The sequence below is a fragment of the Myotis daubentonii genome, chromosome 1 (assembly GCF_963259705.1).
Source record: "Myotis daubentonii chromosome 1, mMyoDau2.1, whole genome shotgun sequence".
Classification (NCBI taxonomy): Eukaryota; Metazoa; Chordata; class Mammalia; order Chiroptera; family Vespertilionidae; genus Myotis; species Myotis daubentonii.
Genome location: NC_081840.1, coordinates 73,697,161 through 73,714,744, shown reverse-complemented (window position 1 = coordinate 73,714,744; position 17,584 = coordinate 73,697,161). Strand labels below are relative to the sequence as shown.

The 17,584-nt window shown below is 45.7% G+C and overlaps 1 protein-coding gene across 1 annotated transcript in view; it reads right to left on the bottom strand.

Moving 5' to 3' along the window:
* Positions 1-17,584, bottom strand: part of RYR3 (ryanodine receptor 3) — a 546,057-nt gene that overhangs the window by 34,136 nt on the left and 494,337 nt on the right. The window contains 12 exon segments of the mRNA XM_059705681.1: positions 1,168-1,296; positions 2,389-2,477; positions 2,930-3,010; positions 3,435-3,452; positions 3,705-3,778; positions 9,684-9,760; positions 11,297-11,376; positions 11,541-11,640; positions 12,574-12,630; positions 13,591-13,642; positions 14,277-14,383; positions 15,954-16,050. Coding sequence (XP_059561664.1) covers positions 1,168-1,296; positions 2,389-2,477; positions 2,930-3,010; positions 3,435-3,452; positions 3,705-3,778; positions 9,684-9,760; positions 11,297-11,376; positions 11,541-11,640; positions 12,574-12,630; positions 13,591-13,642; positions 14,277-14,383; positions 15,954-16,050 — 961 coding nt within the window.

The following is a 17,584-nucleotide window of genomic DNA, read 5'->3' as shown; positions in this document are numbered from 1 at the left end:
TCTTGACAGAATTCTCAGGGAAGAGGTGAGCAGGAGAAATATTGCCTGCTTCCTTAAGTCATGAACCTTATTTAAAAATGACTGTTCATGTACATTTTGTATCTGATTCCTAGAAACCTCTAGATTCTTTTTGGAACAAAACCCTTTGTATAAAGAAACACACAAAGTGTCTGCTTTACATTAGGGTTAAGTGTTGCATGGGACATTCTGAAAACTGGAAGGTGTTCTGCAGAGAACAAATCAGATGCTTGTCAAGTCTGTTCAATATCCTTTGCAGGCATCTCACATTCTGTGACACTTCCGATGAGTCACCTGTTTCTAGGTTTATCTCTCCATGTTTTTACCATCCTTGGGTGACAATGATCAATCTCTCCCTTAAAAATCTTCCTTTAAATTTAATAGTCTTAGTTTTATGTTTATCATAGTAAGCAAATATGATCTGACTGTGCCAGTTGATTCATCCTACAGATCTTTAAGAAATGTATGTAACATCACTGAGGACTGTGACATGGCTACTGATATTATAGCAAATTACGCCCCACTATGTCCTCTTTGCATGGTAGCTATACTGCTGTAGGCAATGAATAGAGAATACTGTGAACAGAAAAAGAACGCTGCAAGTTCTAGACATTCAACCTGAAGTTCACTTGTGGACTTAACTGCCATTCACATAGCTTATGTGCTTCTGAAGTTACCCTTTTCACAGAGTTCATTTCTGACAAATTCGTAGGATGTCATTAATTCTGTTTTTAATCTCAAGGTGACATCATTTATGCCTTTATTCCTTCATTCTAGCAATCATTTCTCTACTCCACTGTCCACACTTATGGAACACCTATGATGTAGACATTGTGTTAGAAATGAGGAATTTTAAATTGAATGAGAACTTTTTGTCTGCAAAAAGTTTTCAGTCAAGGAGGGAAAGCAAAATATAACTAGATAAATGCAAGTGTGACAATGATATGAATGAGTCACAGTGGGGACCCATAAGCCGTAGCTTCTCACAGAGTGTAGGTACTATTGGTTCCTATTTACAGAAATGAAGTGTTGTCAGCAATAGGCTAGATACACAGTCCATCCGCGCACCCAAATGTTCTGTAGGGAATGTAGAGCATGAGATGTTGAAAATGTTTTCCTTGTGTTTGAACATGCATTCTGCGTACATACCTGGATGTATTCTGTAAGAGAATTGAAAATCTGCTTTGTGACCACTAGAGCTTTGGAAAAATTGTGCTGTCCAGATTCATCGATGATGTCCTTCCCTGAATAGTACCAGTAGAAATCACTGATTGATTCCTAGGAACAGACAAGTAGAGTTTAGTATTTCTCAGGCTTCAGTTAGTGTAGCTAAACTCAACATTCAGGAAGAATACAAGATAATCCCACATCTCTAAGACCTCTTCATTAAGACAGGAGCCTGGCACTCTGGGAAGAAGTACAGAAATAGCTGATCCCTGGCATCTCTGAAGGACAGATGTCCCTCTGTAGAAAAGAACAGATAGGAGAGAGGACAGCTGGACCTGGGTGACTATGATATAGGACAATCTACTCACAGGAAAAATGTACCCTAAAGATAAAGATAATGATTATCCTCCAAATCATCATGACAACAACAACACAATAACTAAAACTATGAGTGCCAGGCACTGTTCTGAGCTTATTGTATATATTAAATCTCTCAATCTTTACCATCACTCTTTGAGACTCATTTTACAGATAAGAAAACTGGAACACAGGGAGGTTAAAATAGATTGCTCTGTTAAATGGTAGAAGTGCATGAAGAATCAGCAAAGAGAAAAGAGAACCCTTTTTATGTTTGTGTAGATTTTCTTGATATTATTTGGATTTTCCTTCAAACAATTAAACCAAGTGACTTCTCAACACTAAGAACTTGTAGACTCATCTTATTCGGACCACTTTCTGAAACTTTCTCCTAGTGAAGAATCTTTTCTCAGTCACAGGTTGTTTCATAGCTCCAGGATATCGTGGCTAGGTTTTCACTGGCAAAACTAAAATAAACCAGCATTTCATAATAGATGATATGGTTTTAAACCACTTCCCCCAGGGCAGTCTTCAAACATTCAAATACATGTTTTAGGCACAGCAGGTCCTCGAATAATTGTCTTATTCAATGTTGTTAGGTTACACTATTGATGAGATGCTGTGGGAACTTAACTCTTGTTTAAATCAGTTAGCCTATGGCAAAATTGGTCCCATTATAAGTTGTTTCACTTAAACGAACTTATTGATGATGTTGAGGACTTACGGTATTTTACTTCCTCTTACTGGGGTTTTACTATCTCCTGGGCCTCCCTGACCTCATGTAACTAGCTGTCTTTAGCTTTTGGAAGTACATCTGAGACATGCCACCATCCAAGGCCCACTCACCTGAAGACGCAGAAGGTAGTCCACAGTGCTGATGATGATGTTCACGGTGGTGGTGTTACCCATCTGAGTCCGCAGGAAGTTCTGAAAGTCTGACAACAGCAGGGCTGGGTCAGACCCTGTCTCTGTCTTGCCTAGAGAGCCGGTTGTGCTTTCTTTGCTAAACTCAGCAGAGGTACACTATGTGAAAAACCTCACAAGGGCATCCTGTTTGGGTCTTGGTGGATCTTGCAGGACAGAGCTCTGACATGAGCCCTCCCACTCCAGTGACACCAGAAACCGGACCTATTGAGCCTTGAGGGTCTTGACAGAAAGGGCTGTTAGTTTCACATCTGAAGATTCTGGAAGCAGCTTAGGCTGGGTGGCACTAAATAACTTTAGTCATGAGTTCAAGGTCGTTTTACATAGGGTTTCTTATTTAGGAATGGATTAACTGTTGTCCTTAAGTTAGCAACTGCTGGTATTGAATGTGGCTTCCTAAATGGAATCAGAATTTTGCACCTGAATGCTGTTTTCCCTTGTCAAATCTATCCGTTCCACTTACCGTTGTTATGTCCTTCACAAAGTAACTGTAGGAATCTAAAGAGATCTCGTGTGAACTCGTCATTCTGGAGTACTTTTTCACCTTGAAAACAGAGGACACTGGTGAGCATTTGCTTGCTTCTCAACACAGAACACCTTCTAATACAAATGACTACAAAAATGCTTCAGGAGCTGTGTCAGAATTCTTTGGAAAGGGAACTTTGGATGAATGCTGGTCAATCTGATTAACCCGGAACTGAGGCTGCACAACACAATGATTGGCAAAGCTAAGATATTTAGCCCCAGGATGCATTTGTAAGGAAAATAACCAGGCTAGTGGCAGGAATGGTTCTCAGACCATAACCCATGCTTGATAGATGGAAAACCCTTCTTTAATTAAGCATCAAGCTGTTGAGTTAAACAAGGCGTGCAACCACTGAGCCTATAAAGTGTTGGAACTGAGGCAATTAAATCAATCCCTTAGGATGCACACATGGTGGGAACTCAAGCCAGAAACTCACACTTACCACGCTCACGAACAATGACTGGTGATAAGAGAAAAAGAGAATACAAAGTAAGAAAACCATAAACACCATGATAAACTGTCTTTAGCTAGCACTGGCTCTATGAACACACCCAGCCTGGATGATGGTTTTATCCAAGTTACTGATGGAAATATTTTGCCAAAATGGAGCAAGTCCTCAAAGATCAAGGAGCAGGGGCTCTAACGGGAAATAGTTAATTACGATTTTTTTTTTTCAGGAAGAGAGTGGCCTTCATATTCATTAGTTACTTACGTGTTCCTTCCTCAGTAACCATCCCCAGGCCTTCAGCTTTATTCTGCCTCTCAAATGCATTCAAATCAAGGACACTTGTAATAGACAAAGGAAAGCAAGGTTCAGGGCTGCGCACTCCGGGAAAATAGATTTCTAACGTCAATGCACCTATTGACTAAGAGCCTGTCCTTGGGTTTTAACAAATGCACTAACACATCACAGTGTGTTTGAGAGTCTAACAGTGTTTCCCAAGGAAGCCTAGTGCTCACAGACCTTGTCGCATCTGTGAGGAGGGGCAGAAACACTTGTGGTGGCTGTCGTTTTGTCCAGTTGGAGTCCTTTCTTTTGGATGAAGATTTAAAAAGGCTTTTCAAGTAAAGAAGAAACGATTTGTTTCTTAGATTTTTCAAGGGAAATTTACAGTAAACTGCATTAATTAATGTTCAACTCCCTACTTTCTCTCAGAATCACAAGGAACTGGAGCTTTTAGAGCTTAGGATGAATACTGATGGAGAGTGCTACAAATTTCTAGATTTCAACGGTCAAACCCTTTAGGATTCTGTGTCATTCAGGAACCATATAGTAGGTGAGATTAAGCTTTCTGGAGGCAATGGTGTCCCTAGGAGTTCCTGAACTTTTAGCAAGTTGGTTTTCATTTTTTTAAAAAATATATTTTATTGATTTTTTACAGAGAGGAAGGGAGAGAGATAGTTAGAAACATCGATGAGAGAGAAACATCGATCAGCTGCCTCCTGCACATCTCCTACTGGGGATGTGCCCGCAAACCAGGTACATGCCCTTGACCGGAATCGAACCTGGGACCTTTCAGTCCGCAGGCCGATGCTCTATCCATTTTTGTTCCTACTTTCCCCAACCTTCCTAGTCATGGCCACCATCAGTCAGGAACCCCTAGTACAACCACCAAGCTTAATAATGAGCACACTATGTGATCATATTATTTCCAATTGTGGCTCATTCTATTTCTCTAACAAACTCTAGCTTCTTCCCCAATCTGAAAGGTTTTATAGAACATAAGGTCTCACAAGACTATAGCTCTCAGGGAAGCTGATGGATGAATCCATTACGATTCTGCAAAACCTAGCCTGCCTTTTACCATTGAGCAAAGGAAATGACCATCAGCCTGGAAAGACATTATTGGAAAACCCAGAACATCTTTTCCCCTTTCAGGGGGTCACAGACATTCTGCAATTTAGATGAATTTAAAAGAGAAAACAATGAAAATCCCTGTTGCCATCTTGTTGGTTCTTCCCAGAGCCTACTGTAAAAGGGCCGGTTCAATAACACAAATGACCCATTTCATTTTGGTTTTGCTGTCAAAAAGGATAACACAGAAAAGGGCATTTGGACATGATTGCTTTGAAGCAGCAGTTCTGATTCAGGAGGCAATTTAAGCAACAGACATCACGAAACACCCATTTCAAATGTTTACATTTCTCTAATGCTTAAATGTTTACAAATATGTATTATGTTTATAATTGGCCTAAGACTACTAACATACCTTCAAACTTCTGTTAGAACTCATTTGGCCTATAAGGGTATGTCACCTGTCCCTCCAAGTCATCCTTATAAATGAGTTTAACAATATTAAGTATTGCTGACCACCAAGGGAACTCTTAGAAATTTAATTGAGAATTTCATGAGCAATATGGAACTGAACTGCCTTGATTTTTGCCACCCGAGTGCACATGCACAATTTTACCCTCAGTGAGTCAGGTCTGGCAATATTACATTTTCTTTTTCTAAGAGAGGTAATAAACAAATTGGCTCTCAGTGGGGGTCTGGGGGGGGGGGTAAGAACAACGGACGGTATTGCAGCTCAAATATACTCCCTCTAGCCCCAGAGTATAATACTTACCCAATCAAGTAAGGTTCGTAAAATTATGAAGTCCACCATAAGAAAGAATGTTCATCCTCCAAATTTTCAATTGGAAAATGTAATGTTCCATTTTAAAGGATATTAACTGGAGGCAAATGAGCCAGATAATTATAACTTTGAATTATTTTTAGAATGAGTTGCAGACTGTTCAGAAATATATGTGAAAATTAGAAAATAAGCTGACACTTTTCTTAGATTTCTGGCTCATTTCTGAAATGAGCAAGTATGGTAACCTGACTTTTGGTTACAAACTGTTCATTTGTCATTAGGTTCAGCCATGAGGGGAGGCTTACACACTTCGTAATATGCATGGAAAGCTTAATGCTTTGTTTTTTAGGCTATGACAAAATGTTCTCATGTTAGGATGTACCTCTGTCAAAATATGTACCCACCAAATATCTATTCAGGCTCCAAGGCCGGTTAAGACTAAAGATTAGCAAATTGCTTAATGAAAACAGCCTTGAGTCATAATGAGGCATTCATCTTCTTTTCCATTCTTTTCTGGCTTGATTTTTATGAGCATACTAGTGGCCCAGTGCATGAAATTTGTGCACAAGGGAGGGGGTGTTCCTCAGCCCGGCCTGCACCCTCTCTGCCGGGAGCCGGTCCATCCTTGCTGTTTCAAGGGACCTGGCATATATGGCATACTGTTCTTAATATGTTTGCTCACCTTCTTGGCGCTGTGTTTTAACCAAGGTCACCTCTCCGAGAAAGGTTGAATCCCCAGGTAGGGATTTTCCCCTGAAGTTAGGGAGGGAATAAAACCCCTCAACTAAGTGCCAGGCGGGTAATTAATCACTTTAACTATGAACAATCATGCTTAAGCTACATAATCTTTACTCCCTGGAATGGAGATAAGAAACGCCCTAACCTTTGTAATAGAGATTGATAGGATTGAATCAACTGGTATAAATACAGATGTAACAAGACAGCAAGACACAGAACTTAGAAGTCAGAACTCAGAACACAGAACCTACACAGAACGTTCTCTAGAGACAGAAGAACTTCACTGGAGAGAACATGGCAAAAGATCCTGGACTGAACCTGACTACAGAAATTGGCAAGAGAACCTGACTAGAACCTGGTGACTGAACCTGGCTGGAGAACCTGGACAGAACCTGGCTGGAGAACCTAGCGAGGGAACATGGCTACAGAACCTGGCTGGAGAACCTGGAGAACCTAGCAAGAGAACATGGACACAGAACCTGGCTGGAGATCCTAACCAGAACTTCGCTGGAGATCCAGACCAGAACTTGGCTGGAGATCCTGGCTAGAGATCCTGGCTAGGCTGCTGATCAACTGAACGCTGTCTCCGTGTCATTCCTTCTTCGCCGACTCCATCCACACCTTTGGGGACCCCTGGACCTGCTGGGGTTGGACCCCAGCACCTCTCCAATCTGGGACCCCTCAAAGGATGTCCTACTGCTGGTTTATAGGGATCGGGCCTAAACCAGCAGTTGAACATCCCTCTTGCAATCTGGGACTGCTGGCTCCTAACCACTCACCTGCATGCTTGCCTGCCTGATTGCCCCCAACCACTCTGCCTGCCAGCCTGCTTGCCCCCAACTGCCCCCCACTGCCAGCCTGCTTGCCCCCAAATGCCCCCTGCCAGCCTGATTACCCACAACTGCCCCTCTGCTGGCCTGCTTGCCCCCACTTTTCCTCCCCACTGGCCTGCTCACTCCCAACTGCCCCCCTGCTGGCCTGCTCACTCCCAACTGCCCCCCTGCTGGCCTGCTCACTCCAAACTGCCTGCCCCACTGCCCTGATTACCTCCAACTGACCCCAGTGATGGCCTGCTTACCCCCAACAGCCCTGCCCCCCCCCACCAGCCTGATCACCCACAACTGCCCTCCCCTCTTGGCCTCTAACCGCCTCTACCTTGGCCCTGCTACCATGGCTCTGTACAGAAGAATGTCTGGAAGGTCTCCTGGAAGGTCTCCCAGTCTAATTAGCAGATTACCCTTTTATTAGTATAGATAGAGGCCTGGTGCATGTGTGGGGGCTGGCTGGTTTGCCCTGAAGGGTGTCCTGGATCAGGGTGGGGGTTCCTTTGGGGCGTGGGGAGGCCTGGGAGAGGGGCCTGTAGTGGTTTGCAGGCCGGCCATGCCCCCATGGCGTGAGGGTCCCTGCTGGGGGGGGGGTGTGTGTGGCTGGCCTGGGTGAGGGGCTGATCATGTTTTCAGCCTGGCCACGGCCCCGGGGCAACCCAGGACCCCACACCCTCCTTGAACAAAGGCCACAGCAACTGGAAGCAGGTATCTGGGATTTATTTATCTTCTATAATTGAAACTTTGTAGCCTTGAGTGGAGATCACAGCTGGCCAGGGCAGGCGGGAAGCTTGGCTTCCTCCATTGCCAGGGGCAATGCAAGCCTCCTGTTCGCACCAGCTCCGTGGCGGCCGCCATCTTGGTTGGGTTTATTTGCATACTGGCTCCTGATTGGCTGGTGGGTGTGGCTTGTGGGCATGGCTTGTGGGTGTAGATGAGGTATGGTCAATTTCTCTTTTATTAGATACTAGGGGCCCGGTGCACAAAATTCGTGCACTGTGGGTGTGTGGGGGGGTGTCCCTCAGCCCAGCCTGCCCCCTCTCACATACTGGGAGCCCTCAGGCGTTGACCCCCATCACCCTCCAATTGCAGGATCGGCCCCTTGCCCAGGCCTGACGCCTCTGATAGAGGCGTCAGGCCTGGGAAGGGGACCCTCATTTCCCCCCATCACTGGTTCTGCCCCCAGCCCAAGCCTGATGCCTCTGGCCCAGGCGTCAGGCCTCGGCAGGGGACCCCCAGACCCCTCCGATTGTTGGCTCTGCCCCTTGCCCAGGCCTGATGCCTCGGCCAGAGGCGTAGACCCCCATCACCCTCCGATCGCCTGATCGGCCCCTTGCCCAGGCCTGACGCCTCCGCCAGAGGTGTCAGGCTTGGACAGGGGACCCCCATCTTCCCCCGATCACTGGCTCTGACCCCTGCCCAGGCCTGAGGCCTCTGGCCCAGGAATCATGCCTGGGCAGGGGACCCCCATCTCCCTCTGATCGCTTGCTCCACCCCCCGCCCAAGCCTGATGCCTCTGACCCAGGCTTCAGGCCTGGGCAAGGGGACCATCATATCCCCCCAATCCCTGGCTCCGCCCCCCACCCAGGCCTGATGCCTCGGCCAGAGGAGTTGACCCTCATCATCCTCTGATCACCAATCACCGGATCAGCCCCTTGACCAGGCCTGAGGCCTCCGGCAGAGGTGTTAGGCCTGGGCAGGGGACCCCCAGCTCCCCACGGTTGCAGGCTCCGCCCCTGCCCAGGCCTAACGCCTCTGGCTGAGGCGTCTGGCCCGGGCAGTGGGAACCTGCAGCTGCAGCGGCCCTGCGATCGTGGGCTTTGCTTTAGGCCCAGGCAAGGGACCCCTAGCTCCCGGGACTGCCAGCTTCGACTGTGTCCAGCTCCCATCGCTGGCTCCACCCCTACTTCCTGCTATCACTGGCCAGGGTGGAAAAGGCACCTGATTCTCCGATCATGGCTGGGGGGCAGGGCAAAGGCGGCCCCAGGGCCGCCTTTGCCCTGCCCCCCAGCTCTTAGCTCCCCCCTGGGTTTCTGATCACTGTCAGTGGCAGGGGGCTTCTTCCTGCTTTCCCTTTCGCCTCCCTGCATTGTGCCTACATATGCAAATTAGCTGCCATCTCGTTGGCAGTTAACTGCCAATCTTAGTTGGCAGTTAATTTGCATATAGCCCCGATTAACCAATGAAAAGGGTATCGTCGTACGCCAATTACCATTTTTCTCTTTTATTAGATAGGATGTTTAGGGGAAAATCACACTCAGTTCTGAACATAACAAAAAAGGAGATGAGGATGATTAACAAGCCAACAAACAGGTGTGTGTGTGTGTGTGTGTGTCCAATGGACATTACATTTTCCCCTCTGAATATTATTTGAATATCATTCTGAAGGCTGGAGGAACAATGCCCATCCATTCTCTTCACTTTCTCCAGTAGGTGACTCCTTTCTCAATAATTCCATGATAAGCCAACTTCACGGCCCTCCCCATTTCATTTCCCCTTCCCTTGAATAGTGAAGAGTTTAAAAACTGCTGTGGGTGGTTTTCCCATATTTACCTGCAAGACTGCATAAGACCAGAAAGGCTTTGAAAGAATCCAGCATCCTTTTTCTCCTTTAGGTAATCTAACATTTTCTGCAAGGGAAACACATTTTAAAAGGAAAAACAATGGAAACTATACCACAAGTACTGACCCTCCTAATTGTAATGGAGAAATGGCAAAGTCCTAGTCAAGCAGGCACACTGAGTCAGATCCACGGTGGTGGGTTGTTACCCTGTGGACTTAAACCTGCCATGTGTCTGCTCCCCCACCCCCTTCCTACTTAACAGAACCGGAATCATTAGGGTGGACATTTCTATAAAATCCATGTTTATGGTTGTGAGGTATAATCTGAACAGCTCCCACAATGAGTTTGACACCCTGAAGCAAGGAGCTTAGCCAGTAATGAGCCTCTCTGAGAACTCAGCATTTCTTTCACAATCAGACTTTGTTTCTTCTCTTCTCATTCACTGGGAGGGCAGGAACTTTGTCTGGCAAAATAATATTTCTTTGTTTTTAAAAAAGGCCCTTCAAGAAAATCAACTGATGGAGTAGTGATGGAGAGGGGGATCTTAGAAAATGGTAGTTCTCTCTTTTTTTAATGTTTTTATTGATTTCAGAGAGGAAGGGAGAGGGAGAGAGAGAAACATCACTGATGAGAGAGAATCATCTATCAGCTGCCTCCTGCACGCCCCCTACTGGGGATCGAGCTTGTAAACCAGGCACATGTGCCCTGACTGGGAATCAAAATGTGACCTCCTGGTTCATGGGTTGATGCTCAATCACTGAGCAACTGGTGGGGCAGAAAATGGTAGTTATTAATAAGACATTTGTTTGGGATTAATAAAGGCTGGGAAAAATTATATTCTATAGTGGTAGTTATGAGTTTGGATTCTCAAAAGCCCTGGGATTTAAGGCTCATGAATTCCAGGAATATTTGAAATGTCACACAGACATCTGCACACAGATGGTTTGAGCCAGAGCCTGGAGTGCCCAGGAGGCACCGGTGCCTTCCTGTCTTCTGCAGCCAATTCCAATTCAGATTGTTGAATGAATTTCCTGTGCCAGGCACTCTGCTCTATGATAATGTGTTCTCATTTACTGCCTGGTGGCAGGGGTTTTTATGTGTATCACTCACTGCTGCACCCTGCACCCCTAGAGCAGAGCTTGACTTCAGGGCATCGTCAGCAATCACTAAATAGTTGTTGAATGAATGAATGAGCAAACAACAGGTATGTGGGATTATGAACCTCTCTTAACTGAGCAGGCTCCTTGCTCACAATAGGGCAGCTAATTCAATGAAAAGGTTGAAGTAAAAATTTAAGATTTAGAAAACGTCTTCTAGAGCATAATTGTGCAAAAAAACATTTAATGGTGAAAAAACAAAATGTTTTTCTCTTTGAACCCTGTGTCAACCCTCTCCATTAAGTACACATTTGCCTGTCAACTCCCAGCCTGGTTTGATCGGTGTCCCCAGCTACTCTGATCTAATTGGCCACTAAGGACAAATACCAGCAAAGATGCTTCTGGGTGGTGGCCCCTGTAGCCGAGTCAATGCCTCTTCCCTGAAGTGTGACGACTGTTGATGGGAATACCCCAGGAAGCCTGACTCCCTCCGAGAGTCCCCATACCTGTTGCACGCCAGCGTTGCCTCCATTCAGAATTGCAATCCCCAGCTTCAGAGTCTCAATCACCATGGGGCTCCGCTCACCTGTTGTGGTGAAGATTCAGTTGAATCGCCAAGGAAAGAGAGGGTAAATCTCATCTAAATCCCACCAACGGGGCTTTATCGGGACTCTTTCATAATGACTTCATTTCACAGTGTGAATTCTTGGTGGAAGTGACAGGGGCCCAACCAGAAACCCCAGGAACCACCTTTGCTGGCGCTTATCATCTGAAGCACCATCTCGGCAGCCCCGCGCTCATGCAGACGAGCTTGCTGATAGAGGGTTTTCTGCTTTTCCATTTCTTTTTCCTGGAAAAGATACACAGAGAGAAGGTTTGTTTACCCCCAGGGAACTCCCTGTGGGGAGGTAAGTTGAGAGAGATAATCGTTACCTGCCTAAGGAAGGCAAAACACAAAGCAGAGCTTTGAAGTTTATTGTCAGATGCTACTCAGCTTTCCAGAACTGTCCACCTGCAATTCACTCATATTTGGATGACTAATTTTCCACTTTTGGTAAGAGAGGCAACACGGTCCATTCCTCTTTTATACTATGATTATAGGAAGTGACCTCAGGTTAAAATGTGTTTGATTCCAATGTCCTGCCATACAAAGAGACCTGCGGAGTGGTCACCTGGAGTTTACCTGTGAGACCATAGAAAACACCCACTTACATAGAATGTTCAGACCACAGTCAACATAGACTCTATTGGATATGGGATACCAGAATGCCAAGGCTTTCCAGAACTGGTATTGTATTCATTTATTGTCACTGTTGTGTACTTTGTCTATAAAAGAGTACAAGTCAACTAATATAGTTTTATCTTGGGAGATTTAGGGTTCTGCACTGCCTCAAAAATAAAAGTCGCTATTACTGTATTACATTTACAGATCAGTAGGGCCAAAACCATCCCAGTGTCTTCGTTGCTTTGAATTTTCATTTTTGGGTGCTTGAATTTGTCCTTCTTTGGCCCATAACTACCATACTTGGGTAGAAGTATAAACTTTCCCAAAGAACTAACCTAGTGGGTGGTTTGCTGACTGACTGGCTGCCTGTAGCTTTTCCTCAGGCAGGCAGACAGACAACAGAGCCACAGCTAACAGAGTGCCTTATCCAGGAACACTTTTGTGTTTGCTACCAGATACACATGGTGGGTGGGCCACATGGCTGTCAGCACCCACCTCTGAAGGCCTGTTGGCTGGCTTTGGAGGGTGGCCCTGTCTTCAATCTTAGTGAAAACTTACCTCAAATGTTTTTTCCTTGTCTTCCTCCTCTTCTTCATCCTCCCCATTCTGACAACTCTGGATTCCACGGAACAGAGAAAGGAGACAGACAATCACATTACAGGTGGACCTGAAAATCAAGACTGTCTCGTTGTGCGGCAGGGGATAGCATGCAATTCACAGGACCTCACACATGTTGTAAAACCAAGAACATTCTGACTGCAGGGCAACTTTCTACTCTAAATGCCACCTTTGCAGTTACGAAGAGGTTCAGAAGTGAGAATGGGAACACCAAGACCACACGATTAATGAGGACCCATCTGGTTTAAACAGAGACATGAAGTCTCTCACCTAGTCAAGTCCTAGTGTCAATCAAGAGATAGGAGCAGAGGGAGCTGTCCCTTTCTGAACAAGAACCAGGGGCTTGGGAAGAAGATCAGAGACACCTAGGATGTAAATCCCAAAGTGCCCCTTCCCATCGTGGCCATGTGGTATATCTGGTCAAGGAAAAGGTGCTCTGTACCCCAACACCCCCCCCTTTCTGCCTGACACGAAGGTTTCCCATTTGAGAAGGAGCAGTTCCCTTAGCCACTCAGCATTCCAGAGGTCACCGTCCCTCCATGAGACACAGAAACAACATCTTCATGCTGCCTCCTTTAGAACATTAGGATCTCCCTCTAGTTTCTGAGCCTGTTTCCAAAGTACTGAACTTCCTTTGCCTACAGATGTGTTTGAACAGCTGGATGCATCTGAACAGTGAGTGAAAATGCCAGGGTGGTCTGTATGTCCAAGCCCTGTTTAGCTCCTTTAGATCTGTCATGTGAGACACTAGTATCCACTGTTTCTTCAAAGCCTCAAGGTTTCTTAGGAGGACAGTGGAGTGGTTTACTAGTGTCACCTGTATGGCACGTGGACTGTGCTCTGCCTGGAGCTCTCATCATGATGAGTCCCAGGCCTGCTGCTCAGCATGACAGATCCTGTGCTGCAAAGGTCTAAGGAGGGAGAATGACTGAGACAGTGGGCAGGAGCCAGGTGTACCTTGGCCATCATGCTGGAATAGGAGGTGTACAAAGGGTCGTCTTCCAATTTGCTGGAAAAAATAAAGGAAATATTTAGCAGGCTACCTTCAAGGCCCAGTGGGAAAGACTAAGAGCCACATATATCTTGAATGATATATATACTAGTGAATTAATTAGAACCCCCCACCCCCTGATTCTGAGAACCACTCTGGGAATCTGAGTGGGCACTGTCTTGCCATGGAATTCGGGGAGGAAAGTTACAGTGTGAGCTGCTTAATCTATAGACCAGTGAATGTCTGGCATTATGATGAGAGGGCTGTGGCTTATGGGGTTTCCTAGGTCAGTGATGGCGAACCTTTTGAGCTCAGCGTGTCAGCATTTTGAAAAACCCTAACTTAACTCTGGTGCCGTGTCACATATAGAAATTTTTTGATATTTGCAACCATAGTAAAACAAAGACTTATATTTTTGATATTTATTTTATATACTTAAATGCCATTTAACAAAGAAAAATCAACCAAAAAAATGAGTTCGCGTGTCACCTCTGACACGCATGTCATAGGTTCGCCATCACTGCCCTAGATGTTTCCTGTTGGCCAACATGAGGGCAGCAAGGAGGGCGACGCAAATCTGGCAGCCCCTCTGCAGGCACTGCCATCGGTGAGAGGAGGGTGTGGGAGGAGCGGGTGTCCTGATGGTGCTGACCTCCTCTCCGTGAGAGCATTGCGGCTGAAATGGAGAACGATCTGGTGCAGCGGGTCTGGCTGCTTTTCTGCCTCCGCCTCCTCCTCCTCTTCCGCCCTGGGGGATTTCTACACAGACCAATGCAGACAGGTTTTAGGCGTGGATTTCAGCATGTGCCGCACAACTGCATGCGAGCAGAGAGAAGGCAAAGCGCAAGGCACAGAGTGCGTCAGACTACAAGCACAAAGAGAAACCACTATGTCACGTATTTATTTCAGGACAGAAGCCTGAAGGGTGCAGGGTTCGGCATATAAATGGATATGTTTTTTACAGTCAATCAAAGGAACATTCCAATTTTGGGTTAAAACAAGATGAAAGGAAAAGCCAAAGCCTGACTATAGCTGAGGCCCTCCACACCCCAATCAGCAGGACTCATGCAAGCTCTGGGCACCCAAACTCAGGAGGGCAGCCCTGGACAGTCACTGAGAGGCTGGGCCTCTCCCCTGAACTTGCTCTTGGAGAACTCGGCTGGAAAAGGGGTTGGCCAACAGTGACACAGCCCTGGGGCCATTTGGGGGCTAATACTATTCTAGACTCAACCTGGCTCAACATTTCTCTTTCCTAACCTCACTCCTGATTCTAAAATTCTTGTTCCTGAGAGATGCCGTCCTGAAGCTGCAAGCCTTACAGTTTCTCCTCTTGTCAAGTCTCTATCTCCTTTTACAGAAAGGGCTATAGCAGCTGATGCCAGAGGTAAAAGTGAGCTCTCTAGCACAGCCAGCAGGGTGGACCATATTTAGCAAACTGGGGAGAACTGCATAGATTGTGTGAATGGTTTAGAAGAAGTGGACAGCCGAATGATGCTCACTGTGCACTTCACACTAATCCACAGACTGACGGGCACATATGAAAACAATGAGGGCCATGAAAGACAAATGGAAGGAAAGTAGGGGAGAAAACATGAAAGGGAATAAAAAAGAGGGGCAGAGGGGAGAAGAAAGAGAATGATAGGGAGATATAAAAAGAAAAAGAAATGTGGGAAACAGTGAATATGAGAAATACAGGGCAAGACTAACAGAGAGAATAAGGGATAAGAGAAAAATATAAGTGAGAGAAATAAAAAAAAAGTGAAAAAATAATCAACCATGGTTCGGCTAAAGGATAGGAGCGTGTATTTTCTTCCTGGACCGGGATGAAGCTCTGTGGTCTGCTACAGCTACCTGCCTTCCCCCTGGGGTATAATTGTAAGTAGTTTTACAGTGTGAAGTCTGTTAGAGATGGGGCAGGACACATTTTCTGAGGGCCAACTACAGAAACGTGGAATGTAGGAAGGGGATTTAGATGTGCCTTCCTAACATGGATGCAAGGCCTGGGCTCAGGCTGGTGGCCTCCTTTGACCAGTGGTGCTCAAAACTTAACTCAGCGAGAATTTTCCATGGCATGGCTGTGCATCCCAGGAAATATTAGTTGTTAATAATGATGGCAAACAGGACAACAGTGACTAGCACCTCCGGGTGAAATTCATTCTCTGGCTCTTATGGCCATTAGCAGGGCTTCCCCCTGATAATTTATGCCATTAGTTCCTTTCAAATTCACACACTCGATTTTTGCGAATCTTTAACTGTTACAATGCACACACAAATACAGAAATCAAAACCATTCACACTCATATCTGCTCCCAGTTGAGTCAGTACTTACAGCCAAATCCTGTACTAGTCTCTCTTCAAAGGAATACTCCTCTGTTTCTATCCAAAATCTCTGATAGCCATGGAGGAAGAGGTTAATAGAGCGGTGCCTGAGCGGAAGGGGTGAGAGTGAGGTCAAGAGGGATCCATGGGACACCTTACTTTAGTTTGGGAGGTTAACAGTTAGTAAGCAGAAGGGACTTTTGTACAATTCTTATCCTCTGATTGGTCAGAGTAGTCAGTAGCACACCACCATAAGCATTTATTTCAAAGAAACCAGAACCCTCTAACACAGTGCTCCCTGAATGTCTGGGGCACCTTCTGAATGAACTAACAACGGTTAGTGGAAGGCCAGGAGGTAACCATGATCCTGGTCTCACAAGGTCTTTATCACATTTCCCCTCTAATGAGAAGTAATTCATTAGGCCAAGGAACAGTCCAGAAGAATTTGTTAATACAGCAATTTGGTTCTTCCTTTTTGGCCGACCACCTGTCCAGGTGATCCCATCTAAATCATGCTGACGGTGAGTGGGTTAGTCTCAGATATACTTTACAGGGCCTCCAAGGAGCCATGCCTGCAAGGCACTCCAGCTTTTACTTAGGAAGTCAAGGCTTGGGTGAGCTGAGCTCATTAGCATGACTCCAGTGTGCCCTGTGGGTTCTGGCTGTGGCCCTGGTTGCTGAAAACGCTGAATAACTGGCACAAGCCACTTGCTCCCTAGAAGCTAGGATTGACTTCTAATTTTAGCCACGAATAGCAGTCAATGGGTTACCAAATGTGAGGATAGCAGTGAGGAGGGAAGCAGAGAAAAGGAAGATGAAGGTCAAGACCAGAGTCATCAAGACCCTGGCCATGGTTTCCCATAGAACACAGCCATTGCTAGCTTTCTTTAAAATCTGACCAATCAGAGTTATGTAAAAAAAATTGTACAACTTTGTGTGTTTATGGTAATGTTAAATCATGGTCAAGGAAGGAGGAATGTGCAGAGAGTGAGCAGGTCCCTCCATAGGTTACATTACCATTAAAATGGGTATAAGCCTGTCATATTGAGTTTTTTCATTAACCTTTTCCAGCCAAACCCGTTGAAAGGTGCTCAGGAAGAAATTGTTAATTTTGTGTCTGGAGAAAAGCACACAGGTTTTCTTTTAAAAACTAATACCAGAGAAACAGTTTCCACATAATAAAAGCAATCCCTTTAGCCCTTTAGTTTGGAAGATCCCATGCAGTCTACGACATCACAAGATGGAGAAGAGGTGTGGCCTCCCCCATTAGCTCCTTAGATAGTTTTTGTTGTTGCGGTTATGAAATCTTCTTACATTCCTCCACCCAAGGGGGGAATCTAGGGCAACCCCCCAAAACAACTGGGTTAGGGGTGGGGATGGTCACATTTTATCAAGGGCACAGTGAATTCCTAAACTTACTGTTACCCACACAAGGGTAGAGTTGCTGAAGGAGCAACCAAAATATGAAAGGGTGGTAGGAACATCCTCAGTGTATTTAAAGAAAAAAAACCAAACCCTTGTTTTTGAGAGATGAAAGTTCTTCCTAGCTGGTCCTGGAGACATGTGCTTAGAGCTGAGCTCTTCTGGAGGCCCAGTTAGCACAACGTCAGGCATGAATCCCCACCAGAGAGGAGTGTGCAT